This window comes from Tauraco erythrolophus, chromosome Z, assembly GCF_009769465.1.
Source record: "Tauraco erythrolophus isolate bTauEry1 chromosome Z, bTauEry1.pri, whole genome shotgun sequence".
In the NCBI taxonomy this organism is placed as follows: domain Eukaryota; kingdom Metazoa; phylum Chordata; class Aves; order Musophagiformes; family Musophagidae; genus Tauraco; species Tauraco erythrolophus.
Window position 1 is genome coordinate 28,956,232 of NC_141496.1, and position 12,690 is coordinate 28,968,921.

A 12,690-nucleotide genomic window follows, 5' to 3' on the forward strand; every position below is an offset into this window, starting at 1 on the left:
AAATGAGCCTTTTGTTTTAGCTAAAAATTAAAATAATTACAAATGCTGGGTTTAGTGATGCACACTGCCTTTAGTTTCAATGGCGCACGCACACTTCAGTAAGTGAATCAACATAAAAACTGCTTTTAATCATATCTCTCCCCCCTTGCTGCTCAAGGGAATTTGCTGTTCTCATTCAAAAAAAAATCATCTGTCTCACAGGTTGATAAAAATTAACTTTTTTGGAACCTAAAAATAGCAAAGCAAATAATACTGTCTGGAATTCAATCAAGTAACCTTGATCAAACAATTAACTCATCCTCTATTAAATCAATATTTGCTGATGCTAATACTGGAGCTAGTTCCCGTAGTTGGAATTACAGCCACTGATTTAGTGTCTTTATTATTAGTAATTAGGCTGCTGTCTTTCCCTGGTACTAATTCTCAAAGCTAGTACTTGGCTGGCTTGTAGAAACCGCCCTAGATAATACTTGTAGTACATGCTCTATATGCTGTTAAAGCTTCTTTGTAAGGCTGAAGGCCCTCTCTGATGGTGTGACTCCACGAGAGTTAAAATGAATTCAGGTGTGTGTTGCCACAGCCCAACTTAGATCTACTGTTGTGGAACCATAGCTTAAGGCTATTTTAGCAAAACAATTTTTGGTGATGTAAACTCTAGCAAAAGCAGGGAGAGTTCCTGCTGTTGCAGTATCAGTATGTTCTCGTTGGAATTTTTCTCCAGATATTACTGCAGTGGTGCTTTTGTGGCAGCTTCAGTTCACTAAAGGTTCTTGTCACCCTAGTACCATTCTGTCCATCCTCAGCAGCACTTCTAGTAGGGCACTTAACTGTGACAAATCAGGAATTAATTTGCCCTGATGTGCTAACATGACCGTGAAGCTCTCTACTAGACCTTTATTTATTCTCTTCTTGTTTGTATAATATATTCTTTGCTTCTTGGATCTGATTATGTTCTTCTGGCTGTTTAAGTCCTATATAGGCTGATCTGATGCTTATTTTTGTTTGGGGAAGGATTTTCTCTGGCACACTCTCAGGTTTGCAGTAGCATCTCAATGTTTGTTTTGGTCCTGAATTAGCTGATCAGAAATTACCTGGTTATTCTCCATATCTTGAAGGATGGTTTGGTTCACATCCAGCATTATGTAATCCAACATATACTTAATGAACATAGCAAAGTGGGAGATGCAACAGCAAAATTGCAGCAACAACAAATAAAGTTAGATAATGGGATTACAATGTAAAAATTACTGTACGGCATCAGACTAGACAACCTTAAAATTCCCTTCTGACCTTCAAAATTTTTTATATTACTCTTGAATCTATGCTTGTTAGCAAAAAGCATCCTGTTCCCAAGTATGGATCCATCATTAGGATTAAAAGATGGATTCTTTTCCCTTCGAAAGACAGGCCATAAAGAAAATTGCTGTAATATGGAATTGTTACTTTTGTCTCTAACCCCCAAACCAGCACCCAAAAACACCCAACGTGAGAAAACACCCAAAGAAACACAAGAATATAAGGCTACTGTGTAATTTGGGAACTTCATTTTTTATTATTTTGTACAAAAACTAGTATGGGAAATAATGCATTTAATGGCATGAAATGTAGTGATGAGGAAAACAATGTTCTGGGATCAGTCTGTGAACCTTGAAAGTGATGTTTCTTTTCATTTAAATGAAATAACTTTGAAAACAGTTACTACTAAGTAGGATGTCTGTCATTATTCAGCTAATAATGCAGGTGCAGTGGTGGTGTTTAGAGTCATAGAATGGTTAGGGTTGGAAGGGACCTCAAAGATCATCTAGTTCCCGCCCCCTTGCCATGGGCAGGGACACCTTCCCCTAGATCAGGTTGCTCAACGCCTCATCCAACGTGACCTTGAACACTTCCAGGGATGGGGCTTCCACAACTTCTCTGGGCAACCTGTTCCAGTGCCTCACCAGCCTCAACATAAAAAATTTCTTCCTTATATCTAATCAAAATCTACTCTCAGTTTAAATCCATTGCCCCTTGTCCTATCACTACATGCCCTTGTAAAAAGTCCCTCTCCAGCTTTCATGTAGGCCCCCTTTAGGTGCTGGAAGGTCTCCCTGGAGCCTTCTCTTCTCCAGACTGAACAGCCCCAACTCTTTCAGCCCGTCTTCATAGCAGAGGTGCTTCAGCCCTTCATTTTCTGGCCCTCCTCTGGACCCGCTTCAGCAGCTCCATGTCCTTATGTTTGGGACCCCAGAGCTGGATGCAGTATTCCAGGTGGAGTCTCATGAGAGCAGAGTACAGGGGCAAAATCACCTCCCTCGACCTGCTGGGCCATGCTTCTTTGAATGCAGCCAGGATACAGTTGGCTTTCTGGGCTGCCAGCGCACATTGCCGGCTCATGTTGAGCTTCTCATCAGCCAATACCCCCAAGTCCTTCTTTACAGGACTCTATTTACTCTCAGTAAAGTAAAAGTCCTTCTTTACAGGACTATTTACTCTCAAACCCTTAATCCCCCAGCTGGTATTGATACTGGAGGTTGCCCCAGCCCATGTGCAGGACCTTGCACTTGGCCTTGTTGAACTTCATGAGGTTCAAACAGACCCACCTCTCAAGTCTGTCAAGGTACCTCTGGATGGCATACCTTCCATCCAGTGTGTTGACCACACCGCACAGCTTGGTGTTGTCAGCAAACTTGCTGAGGCTGTACTCAATCCCATGTGTCCATGTCGCTAACAAAGATGTTAAACAGCACCGGCCCCAGTACTGACCCCTGAGGAACACCACTCGTCACTGGTCTCCATGTGGACATCGAGCTGTTGACCACAACTCTTTGAGTGCAACTATCTAGCCAACTTCTTATTCATCAAGTGGTCCATCCGTCAGATCCAGGTCTCTCCAATTTAGAGACAAGGATGTCATGTGGGACAGTGTCAAATGCTTTGGACAAGTCCAGGTAGACGATGTCAGTTGCTCTTCCATTATCCACCAGTGCTGTAACCTCATTGTAGAAGGCCGCCAAATTAGGCAGGATTTGCCCTTAGTGAAGCCATGTTGGCTGTCGCCAATCACCTCCTTTTCTCCATGTGCCATTTAGAAGTGAATTGGGAAAGACGACAAGCTGTTATCAGCCAATATAGGTGACCTGCAAAGCCATCAGAACCTGAATGATGTTGAGAAAGTCTGGAAAATGCTGATCTAAAAGCCGACGACAATAATGTCTTCGCAGATATCTTAATATTGTTTGGTTTGGCTCCCTATCATCTGAGAACTTTTTTGAGATAGTTTTCTTCTCTGCGCTGCTGTCTGTCTTAGCAGTCATCCAGCTCTACAAGGCAGTTTATCTGTTTCTGTTATGTATTTGAAATGAAGTACCAATATATAGCTTTTTAAGGATATTCTATATGGATAAGCCCACACAGAATCTTTAAAAATATTTTTAAATTAAATTATTTTCATAAGAATCATTATACATTATAGCTAAACTTAACGTTTCCTAGATGCAGGTTTTTGTAGTGGTTAAGAGCTTTTTTTTTATAAAACTGTGTATTATCTTATAGGGCTGCAGCTGTCAAGGGGGCTGTTATCGATGGTGTAACTTTTTACTGTAATAGAACCAGATTAACAATGACTTGGTTTAATTGCAGATTGGCAAAAGAAAAAATTATGTATGAAAAAGAAGCAAAACAGCAAGAAGAAAAGATTGAAAAAATGAAAGCTGAAGCATGTGATGATTATGGAATTAAGAAGCAGGTAAACAATCCTAAAACTTGTTTTATAAAATCCTTCTTTGCTTTCATTTAATCACAGTCATCCTTAAATTAAAGGATGTCCTGTACCTTTTTCCAGACTCCTGTTACATAAGTACTAGACTGAAGTCCTGTCAATTACAAAAGTCATAATAAGCATTCATAGAAACTTCCTTTACTCCAGAACTGTTAAATGATAAGAGGACTGCAAATGGATTACTCAGCACTTGGTGTCAGGATGGCTGTCGCTCACTAACAGTGTGTCTGAGGCCACCAGGAACTCTCTTTCTCAGAAATACCAAGAACCTGAAAATACTCGATCTGGATGCATTTAGGTAAACAATGTGCTTGCTGGTAAGTGCAACTGTTGCAGAGAAGTGAGGATGCTTGAAAGTGAGTATGACACAACATTTCAACTCCTTGTATCCCTTGGGTAAAATCAGACCTGAAAGAGAGGGAGCAGGGGGTGTGCAGCTGCTCATAGCAGCTGCTAGAGTTTGTAGTGAAGTCACTGACTAGCAACTGCTTGCTGTAGTTTCATCTGCTCAAGAGTATGGTTTAGTGTCACTATTACAATATGATTAAATTCTTCTTGGAAGGTTTTCCACCCAGGACAATGGTTGCAGATGGTTGGTACGTGCCCTTTTGGAATGATGAGTGTCGAGTTTCCTTCTTGCTGAGAGAAGGCTTGGGTTTGGGAGATTAATGTTTATTCTTTACAGAAGTGTGGCATGTCTGTGTTTAACTGTGGCCTTTATATTCTTTCAACTAAATATGTTATCTTTTAACAATGTTGTTTTCCCTGTTTTTTTGTAAATCTTCACAGAAACTGAAACTATAAATTAAAATTATTTTCACTTGTTTCAATAATCTGGTGGCTTCATGTTATAAAACCTAACCTAGTGTTCTCCTATGTCTTATTTTAAACAATGGAAGAATAGGTTAAACAAAGCTCAAATATAAAAATGAACAAAAACAAGATCGGAGAAAGCCCTTTTAGAACAAGCTAAACCAACTTTTTTAGTAAGTTCAGATTTCAGGTCATGTGTATATGTCCTGCCTTGCTCTCATTATGCCATGGGGAAGAAATACAAATAATTTCATTTATAGAGCTGAGTTATCTTCTGCCTCACCACGGACTGAGACTCAAAGATACTACAAAATAGTAGTCTTCCTGAAGATCTGCTGGTGCTAACAAGAACTAATGAATGCAATTCCCATTTTTAGTGTCCCCCATTCATCAGATGATTTGACCGCAGCGTGGTATTTCTGCAGTGACCTGCAAGATATCATCAAAGTCAAAAACAGGGGAGGCTGTGAACTTCTGCTGTGAAATGAAACGTTACACACTACTTGAAGGTATTCTGTGACAAAAGCCTTCACAGAGAACGGTCTCAATTCATTCGATCCACTTTTGAAAGCTATCAGTTCCTCCAATGACATCTTCACTTCTTCTTTTAGTGCACTTTGCATTCTGGAAGTTGTTAATGTTTCAGGTTATGAAGACTCTGGAGGCTCAGAAAGAATGCACACACTTTTCATAGGATCAAATCTGTTACTCTAAAGAAAATTATATAATACCAAGAGAGCTTGCTCAGAACCATATTTTGGATAGAGTTAATACTCTGAGATGTTCTTCAGGAAAAATATCTGTAGTTATCCATTTTAAAAATTGCTTTTAGTTAGTAATTCCTAATCTGAATAGCTGTGTTTATTTAAAAATATGGTTGTAGTCTTTATTTCAGTAATGAAAGGTAACATTTGAGGGATGGGAATGAATTCAGCCATTTGAGACTAGAAGAATAATTTTAACTATTATTTTAGCTGAGGTATCAGCTAAATCAGATAAGTACAGACATACATGAGTCCACAGTTGAGGGAGGGATGCTTAAAAGAATTACTTACCTCTTCATGTACTACTATTCTGATTTAGCTTTCTGGTTACTACTCTGCAGTAGAACATGGTTTAACAGTACTAAGTGACTATGGAAAAATTTATGTTAAAATTAATAATGCCATTCCTACAGCATTATGTAGACTTCAGGGTGTGTCTGGTCTGTAAGGAGGGACCGGTCTCTGTCCCCAGACCAGTCTATTGTTCTCTGAGGGAACAATAGTTAGAGCTTCCCCTGTAACACCTATATGTTACCACTGTTCCCCGTGCACGTTGCACTTGCGCTACTTGCTGTGTCTCAGCTCACGTACTTCAGCTGAATCCGAGCTGAGTAAGAACTACTTGTATTAGGTTGTTAATCAGAGGGAAAGAATCTCTAGCATTGTGGTGCAAGGAAGCCCTTCCTTTTCCATCACTTACAGCTTATTAAACACTCTGCCATCATCTGGTTTTTGTCTACAAAAGGTAGATGAGATTTAGAATTTATGGGAAAGCTTATAGCAATTCATGTGAGCCAAATTGGTAGAAAAAACAATTAAGAGCAGTATTGGGGGGAAAAAAAATATGAAAGAAAAATGTTTGTATCTCAAAATCACAATATCTTCAAGCATGAGACTTCTAGGAGAAAGGCTTAATAAAATACTAAATTGAAAACAATCTTAATAAATTTTGTATAAAATAGTTCTGGTTTTATCAGGTTTGTAGAATTCAGGAAAAAATAAAATACTTTTGATGTATTACACCAGGTTTAAATTCTGCATATAGTTTCTGTAGAGGGTTGTGAAGAATGCTGAGCAGTCGCAGGGAGTAGTGCAGTTGTTCCGCTATGCGGATTTTTTTGTAATGAAGCCTTAGTTTCTACACAGTTGTAATTATTCTCAATATATGAAGACTTTACAAAGAGCTTCATAATACTTTAACTGTAACACAAACTTTTCACAACTGTCATCACTCATGAGTGCAGAATGATGACAGGAACCAGTAGTTTCATATTTCTGTGGTTGTTGATGTGTCTCGTACATAAATAAACATCCTTTCCCAGCTATGCTTTTACCTGGAGGCTTGTGAGTATGGGAAAAGCCTGAGGTATCTACTTCTTGTTTCCCCTCAGCAGGATCATAGATATACTCTGAAGTCTTTGTTAACTGTCAGCATTTTTAGTGGTATGATAAATTTTCATTTTTAAAAAAGTTATCCTACAGTTCCAAATTACTTCTTCAGTAATGTCATTTCCAGATGAATTAAAAATCCAATGGACTTCACATAGAATTTAGTATCTGCATGCCAAAGAGTACCTAAAAGTACATAAAGTACGTCTTGCTAATACACTGTTTTTCACAAGTATTGATGAAAACAGCACTATTTCTCTTGCTTTCTTGAGGGAAGGGTAGAGTGTCTCCTGAAACAGCTAAAAATAAATACATTTGAAAACAACATGTATTGCTTTGGAAGATTATTGTGGAAGATGAGAATTTGCTGCTAATCTTTTTACTGGAGGAGTTCACAATGTTTCATTCAGTGAGATGTTCTGTGACTTTTTCATTTTTAAGTGTCTCTTCAACCTCAAAGAAATACTCTGGTTAGCTCAATTGTCTTTTTACATTTTTAGCTCTTTCTACCCCCCACCTTGATGGATCACAGGGGGCCTACAAGAAAGATGGGGAGAGGCTGTTCAGGAGGGCCAGTTGTGATAGGACAAGGGGTAATGGTTTTAATAGAGGGAGGTAGATTCAGGTTGGATATTAGGAAAAAATTTTTTACCATGAGAGTTGTAGAACACTGGAACAGGTTGCCCAGAGAGCTGGTGGATGCTCCATCCCTGGAGACGTTCAAGGCCAGGTTGGACGGGGCCCTGAGCAACCTGATCTAGTTGGAGATATCCCTGTTCCTTGCAGGGGGGTTGGACTAGATGACCTTTGAAGGTCCCTTCCAGCCCTAACGATTCTATGATTCTATGATTCATTCTTCTCACCAATCAAATACAGTAAGATTAGATGAAACATGCAGCTTCACTTCAGTCTGATTATTTTCTTTTTTTTTTTTTTTTCCTAAGAATAGATGATCTTTGCTTAATAATCTGAACTCTAGCTCTAGTTGCTTAGGTAAAGAGGCAGTGGAAATGCTAATGAAGAGTCTAATGCTCCCCCTTATGTATCTGGACCGCATCCTTAAGAAGCACAGCTTCTTTAAAAGCTAGCAACTTAGAATTCTCTGTACTAAGTACAGAATAATATTCCTGACATACAACCGGTATTAAAAATGCTTTCAAACTTTGGTTTTATTGCTTAATGTGCTTTCTGAAAGAGACCAAATAACGAAAAATCATTACTGTGATCTTCCTTTTTTCTCTTTTGCCTTCCCTATGCCCAGCTTTCACCTACATCACCTGTGCTATCCCACTCCCTATTTCTCTGCACCACCATCCTTGCCCAACACATTGTGCCTTTACATTCCCTGGTTACTAGTGAGGTGAGATTTTACCATACTGTAGATTTAAGTTACAAATGTGTTGATTAGCCAACCAGTAACCTTAGCATGACTGTTTACTTTGTGCTACAGTCTCTTCCCTAGTCAGATTATTCATTTTGGAACTGTTGGGCTTCATGATACTTTGAGACAGTCTTTTTTCTTTTAGGTCTCTGTCCTTCCATTAAATATGGCTGCAATTAGTCAGTGGATTCCAAGTGTTTTACAACCTTCTGATGAGAAGTTGTTCAAACCAGTAGCACTCTTCTTAGCAAAATGAATTATTTGCATGTCTTTTCCTCCCTACTGTCTTTGAGTAGATCCATGCCGTTGTGATTATCTATGCAACAGTCAAAGGGCAAGTGATTATAAGGAAGTACTTAAAAGCAGGAGTATGTATTCATGTGTGTATGTATATAATTCGTACATATGTGACTCGTTCCCATTTGTCATGTCTCAGCCTCTCTCGTGTTTAGAACACCACTCCTGTCATATAAAACAATATTGTCACTAAGACCCTGTGACCCAGCAGATTATTAGGCTGTCCTTCTAAGATAAGGAAAGACAGAGAGCCATTTGGAGGTTTTCTTGTTGTTTTCAAATTATTTGTGGATCTGCATATCTCTAAATGTTATGGTTAGATGTGGGTCATGGTTTGATGTGGAGGGGGTGGGGCTTCTGGTGGCAGGAGAGCGGCTTTGCTCCCTGTGACCTCCCCGGTTTTGGAACCAGCTTAGACTTGGTTCTGGCCACCAGATCAGACTCTCATCCCCCTCGGGGTTGAGCCAATAGGGCGCCTCTGCGAATATCCCTATTTAAGTCGGGACAAGGGGGGGGGGGGGGGGTGCGGGGGAAGGTGTCGGTTTTAAGATCTGGCTTTGTTTCTTTCTATCCTCTCAAGTAACTGGTTTTGTTTCCCTTTGTCCTGCTAAGTAACCATTAATAAACTGTTTTGCTTTAAGAAATCCCAGTCTGTTTTGCCTGGGACCATGGTTGGTGGGTGCTCCCTCTGTTCTTGTCTCAACCCTCAGTCCTTTTATTATTTTCTTTTTTTCCTCCTCTCTACTTTACTGGAGAAGGAGAGACTATGTGGGTTTTAGTTGCTGGATCAGCCTAAAACCACGACAGTGGGTCAGCTGGAAAAAAAAAAAAAAAACAAACAAGCAAACTCCACTTCTACCTTTTTGAAGCTGATAAAACTGTTGTCCCTGTTACACAATACATGTCAGGCTGAGCAAAATTCCTTTCTGTTGCAGCATACTTGGTATCGACACTCATATGCAGTAATATTTATTTGTATTCTTAAATTATCAAAAATTTGTTTCACTGTAAGTGCTTGGATTATCCAAAAAGTAGAGAATGTGCGTCATGAGCAGCTCTGATCTGGCTAAAGTTGAAATAGCAGCTTTGAACTTTCATTGTGGGACCTGTTAAAATTCAAAGTTGCTTTTGTTTACAGCCTTGGGCATTACCTCAGTTGTCTCTCCCAGAGTCTTGTCAGACAGTCTCCTCTGCTTGGCCTTTGTGCATGTGTGAAGTAATTTTAGTTATGGTGCCCTTCCACTTAAGCAACTGGTAGGTGGATCTGTTATTTTTGCATCTGTTTCGCTTTATCTGTCGCTGCAATCTGGAATTTATGGAAAACAGATTGAAGGCTACTGATGGTGTATTATGCACACCACTTCTTTGACATCTGATCCAATTTACAAAAAAATCCACATCCCATTTAGTAAATAGGCTATATACACCCCAACAGTTAAAGGAGCTCTATCACATCTGGAGAAACTGCTTTCTTTTGAAAGATGTCAGACATCTGCTCCCTCAGTAGAAATACCTTCAATTCTGGAAGACAACTGACTAGAAATGTGGCAGGTTGAAGAGATTCGTTTAACTGGCTGTGTTTCAGTACACTTAAAGGAAAGGGGACATCATCCTCATTGTAGCCACAATAGCTCTTTTGGTCCTATGTGCACTTACTGACAACAAATTCAATTTGCTTCTCCCTGTATGTACTTCTGTGCTTTACTGCTTTTGTGTTAAGACTGTATTTAGATGCACTTCAGTTACTCCAGTTTTTTAATACTTATGTTTGGCATTGCAGTTCACAGAAACCCTACAGAAATTTAAGGTTCTTTGCAAAGTTAGATCAGTTTCATGTAGTAACTTCTTCTGTGACCTGTTTATAATTTAAACTCCCTTAGAGTTCAGTCAGAAAGTTTGATAGAATTTGGAGAGCAAACACTTTAAAAATTCCAGTCCTAAAGCTTATCTAATTATTTGAGCTTCTGACTTTATTATATACATTTTTAACAGTAAATGGTCTATCTGAGATTACTTGAAAAAAATGTGGTTTATGCAGAAGTTACCAAATTTTGCATAGGTACTTTGGTAATCGACTAATAATACTGGTTCCACAAAATTCCGGTTCTAGTCTGCATCTGTTTGGATCTACTGAATATAATTCCGGGATTTATCATCCTTCTGTTTTTTATTTATTATTACATAACTGCAGGCAAGTATAAATAAAACTCAGGTACCTCTTTAGATCTCAGTCAAATTCTGTTTTGAACAGAGCAATTGGAGTATTTTGTTCTTTTCTTACAGCAGCCAGGACTGCAGCTTACAAATTCTAGATTTATATGCCTTCCCAGATCACCTATTGAGTGGCATATATCAAATAAGTTACTACTTTTCATATCATCTACCAGCTTTACAGTACACAACTATTTAGCAATGCTGCCCCAAGGAAGTCATTATTGGCTATTCTCACTCCTGTAGGTATTCTTTATAGAACAAATTTCTACTACATAAACCGGAAAGCATCATCTCATGCAGTTTACGGCACACCTGATTCTGTGGAAGTTAGAAAACCTGTATTTATTCATTCACTGCTGGAAGTGTGATATACAGACTTCCTAGTCTAATTTTTAATACAGTCCAACACTGAATGCTTAAAAGAAAAGTGATAATACCAATGAGAACTAGAACTTGGAGGTGCTTATTATTTTTTAAACATTTGTCACCCATCTTTGCTTATTTAAAGTAGACAGATGCTGCCCTAGATTCTCTGAAAGAAAATCAGAAACAAAGTTTTTAAACCCTTTCTCTCAGAAATGACTCGAACTAAGAACTTCAATTTACGACACTTAAAACCACGGTGATAATGTCTTACTACATAAGGCCTTTCTATATGCATAAATACGTTCTTACCTATAGCTTATCTTCCCTTTTACAATGACCCTTCGATACAGCAGCATTAATACTGAAAGGAGAATACAACATAGGAATGACATAACGAAATAAGCCATTTAAAGGGAATGCCTTCTGTTGCAGGTTGTCCTGAATGCAGAAGAGGTTTCACATTTAAATATCTAACAGATTTTCATTTCTAAATAGATTTAACATTACTGAACAACTCTGAACTACTTTTCTCCTCAGTGGTTGGATTTCAGATCCAGAAACGTTCCATGAAATAAGTGTCGCCTTGTTTAAATCTGAAGTTGTTTTCTGTAGGAGGAGGCAGGATGTTCAGATTCAGTGGGGTGCCAGTTTAGTAATTTTGTTCAAAGTGCATGGTGAGAATAATCTTTCTCCTAAAATGAAGCACAAGGATAAGTAATAACTTTTTATGCATGATAAGCATCAAAAATATGAACCTGCTGGTCTTTGCTTTTCATTTTTCTTTACCTTTGTCTTTCAGTCAGAGCCTCCTGCCGCGTGCACACAATGTGATCAATAACTCAATAACTTTTTTCATGCAGTAATTATCTCTATGTGGTATTATCTGAACACTGTTTTTTCTTTATTACCCAAAAGATGCAGGAGATATTTATATAACCAGCTGATCCCATTTTGGATGAAGCTGCTTCTCGACAGCAGGAGAAAGTTTGTTTTAAATAGCCTTTTTAACAAATGCTGTTTGGAAAGCCTACCAGGCAATACTTTTCCTTTTCTAAGGGAAAAATTAATCTAAATACTCCTTTGAGCTTAATACTTTATATTTAATTAAGCACAAAGTAAATGGAAGTGTCCTGTAAATTAACAGGGGTTTAAGCAATTATGCTAAGTGAGTGTCTTTTGATACTAAAAAGCCTATTGAAAAAATAGGTACAGCTGTTTCGAAGTTCCTAGATGATGACTGGACTACTGATTTTTCAGAGTGAAGACTTATCGTAAAAAAAATAATGTTCCTATCTGGAATACATTCTCATTTTACTGGCTTCTAATTTTCACAGATCGAGATCCTACAAGAGTCACGAATGATGATTCCAGATTGCCAGCGCAGATTAGAAGTTGCACACGCAGATCTTACTCAACTACTAGTAAGTATAGCACCATAACCCACTGATGAAGAAACGCTGCTGTTCCTTGATGAACTTGCATGAACATGCTTGTCTGCAGAGCAGTTGAAGTGTACTAGAACTGGATTGAAGAATTACTTTTTACAAGTCCCAAGACCAGCATCCTGTAACATACTAATATTTCGTTTTAGATAACTGTCTTTGCAGACTTGGTCTTCAGTCTATGAAACCTGTGTGCGTTAGAATATTAGAAGCTGTCTTTAATGGAATGTACACTCGACGTACACACTTAAATACTGAACTGCT

General features: G+C 38.5%; 1 protein-coding gene across 2 annotated transcripts in view; it reads left to right on the forward strand.

Annotated features, from left to right (window-relative positions):
• Positions 1-12,690, forward strand: part of TBCA (tubulin folding cofactor A) — a 31,140-nt gene that overhangs the window by 15,492 nt on the left and 2,958 nt on the right. For both annotated transcript variants that reach the window (XM_086629408.1, XM_086629407.1), the window contains 2 exons: positions 3,622-3,727; positions 12,319-12,405. In XM_086629408.1, coding sequence (XP_086485534.1) covers positions 3,641-3,727; positions 12,319-12,405 — 174 coding nt within the window. In that variant the 5' untranslated portion in view covers positions 3,622-3,640. The remainder of the gene's footprint in view (positions 1-3,621; positions 3,728-12,318; positions 12,406-12,690) is intronic.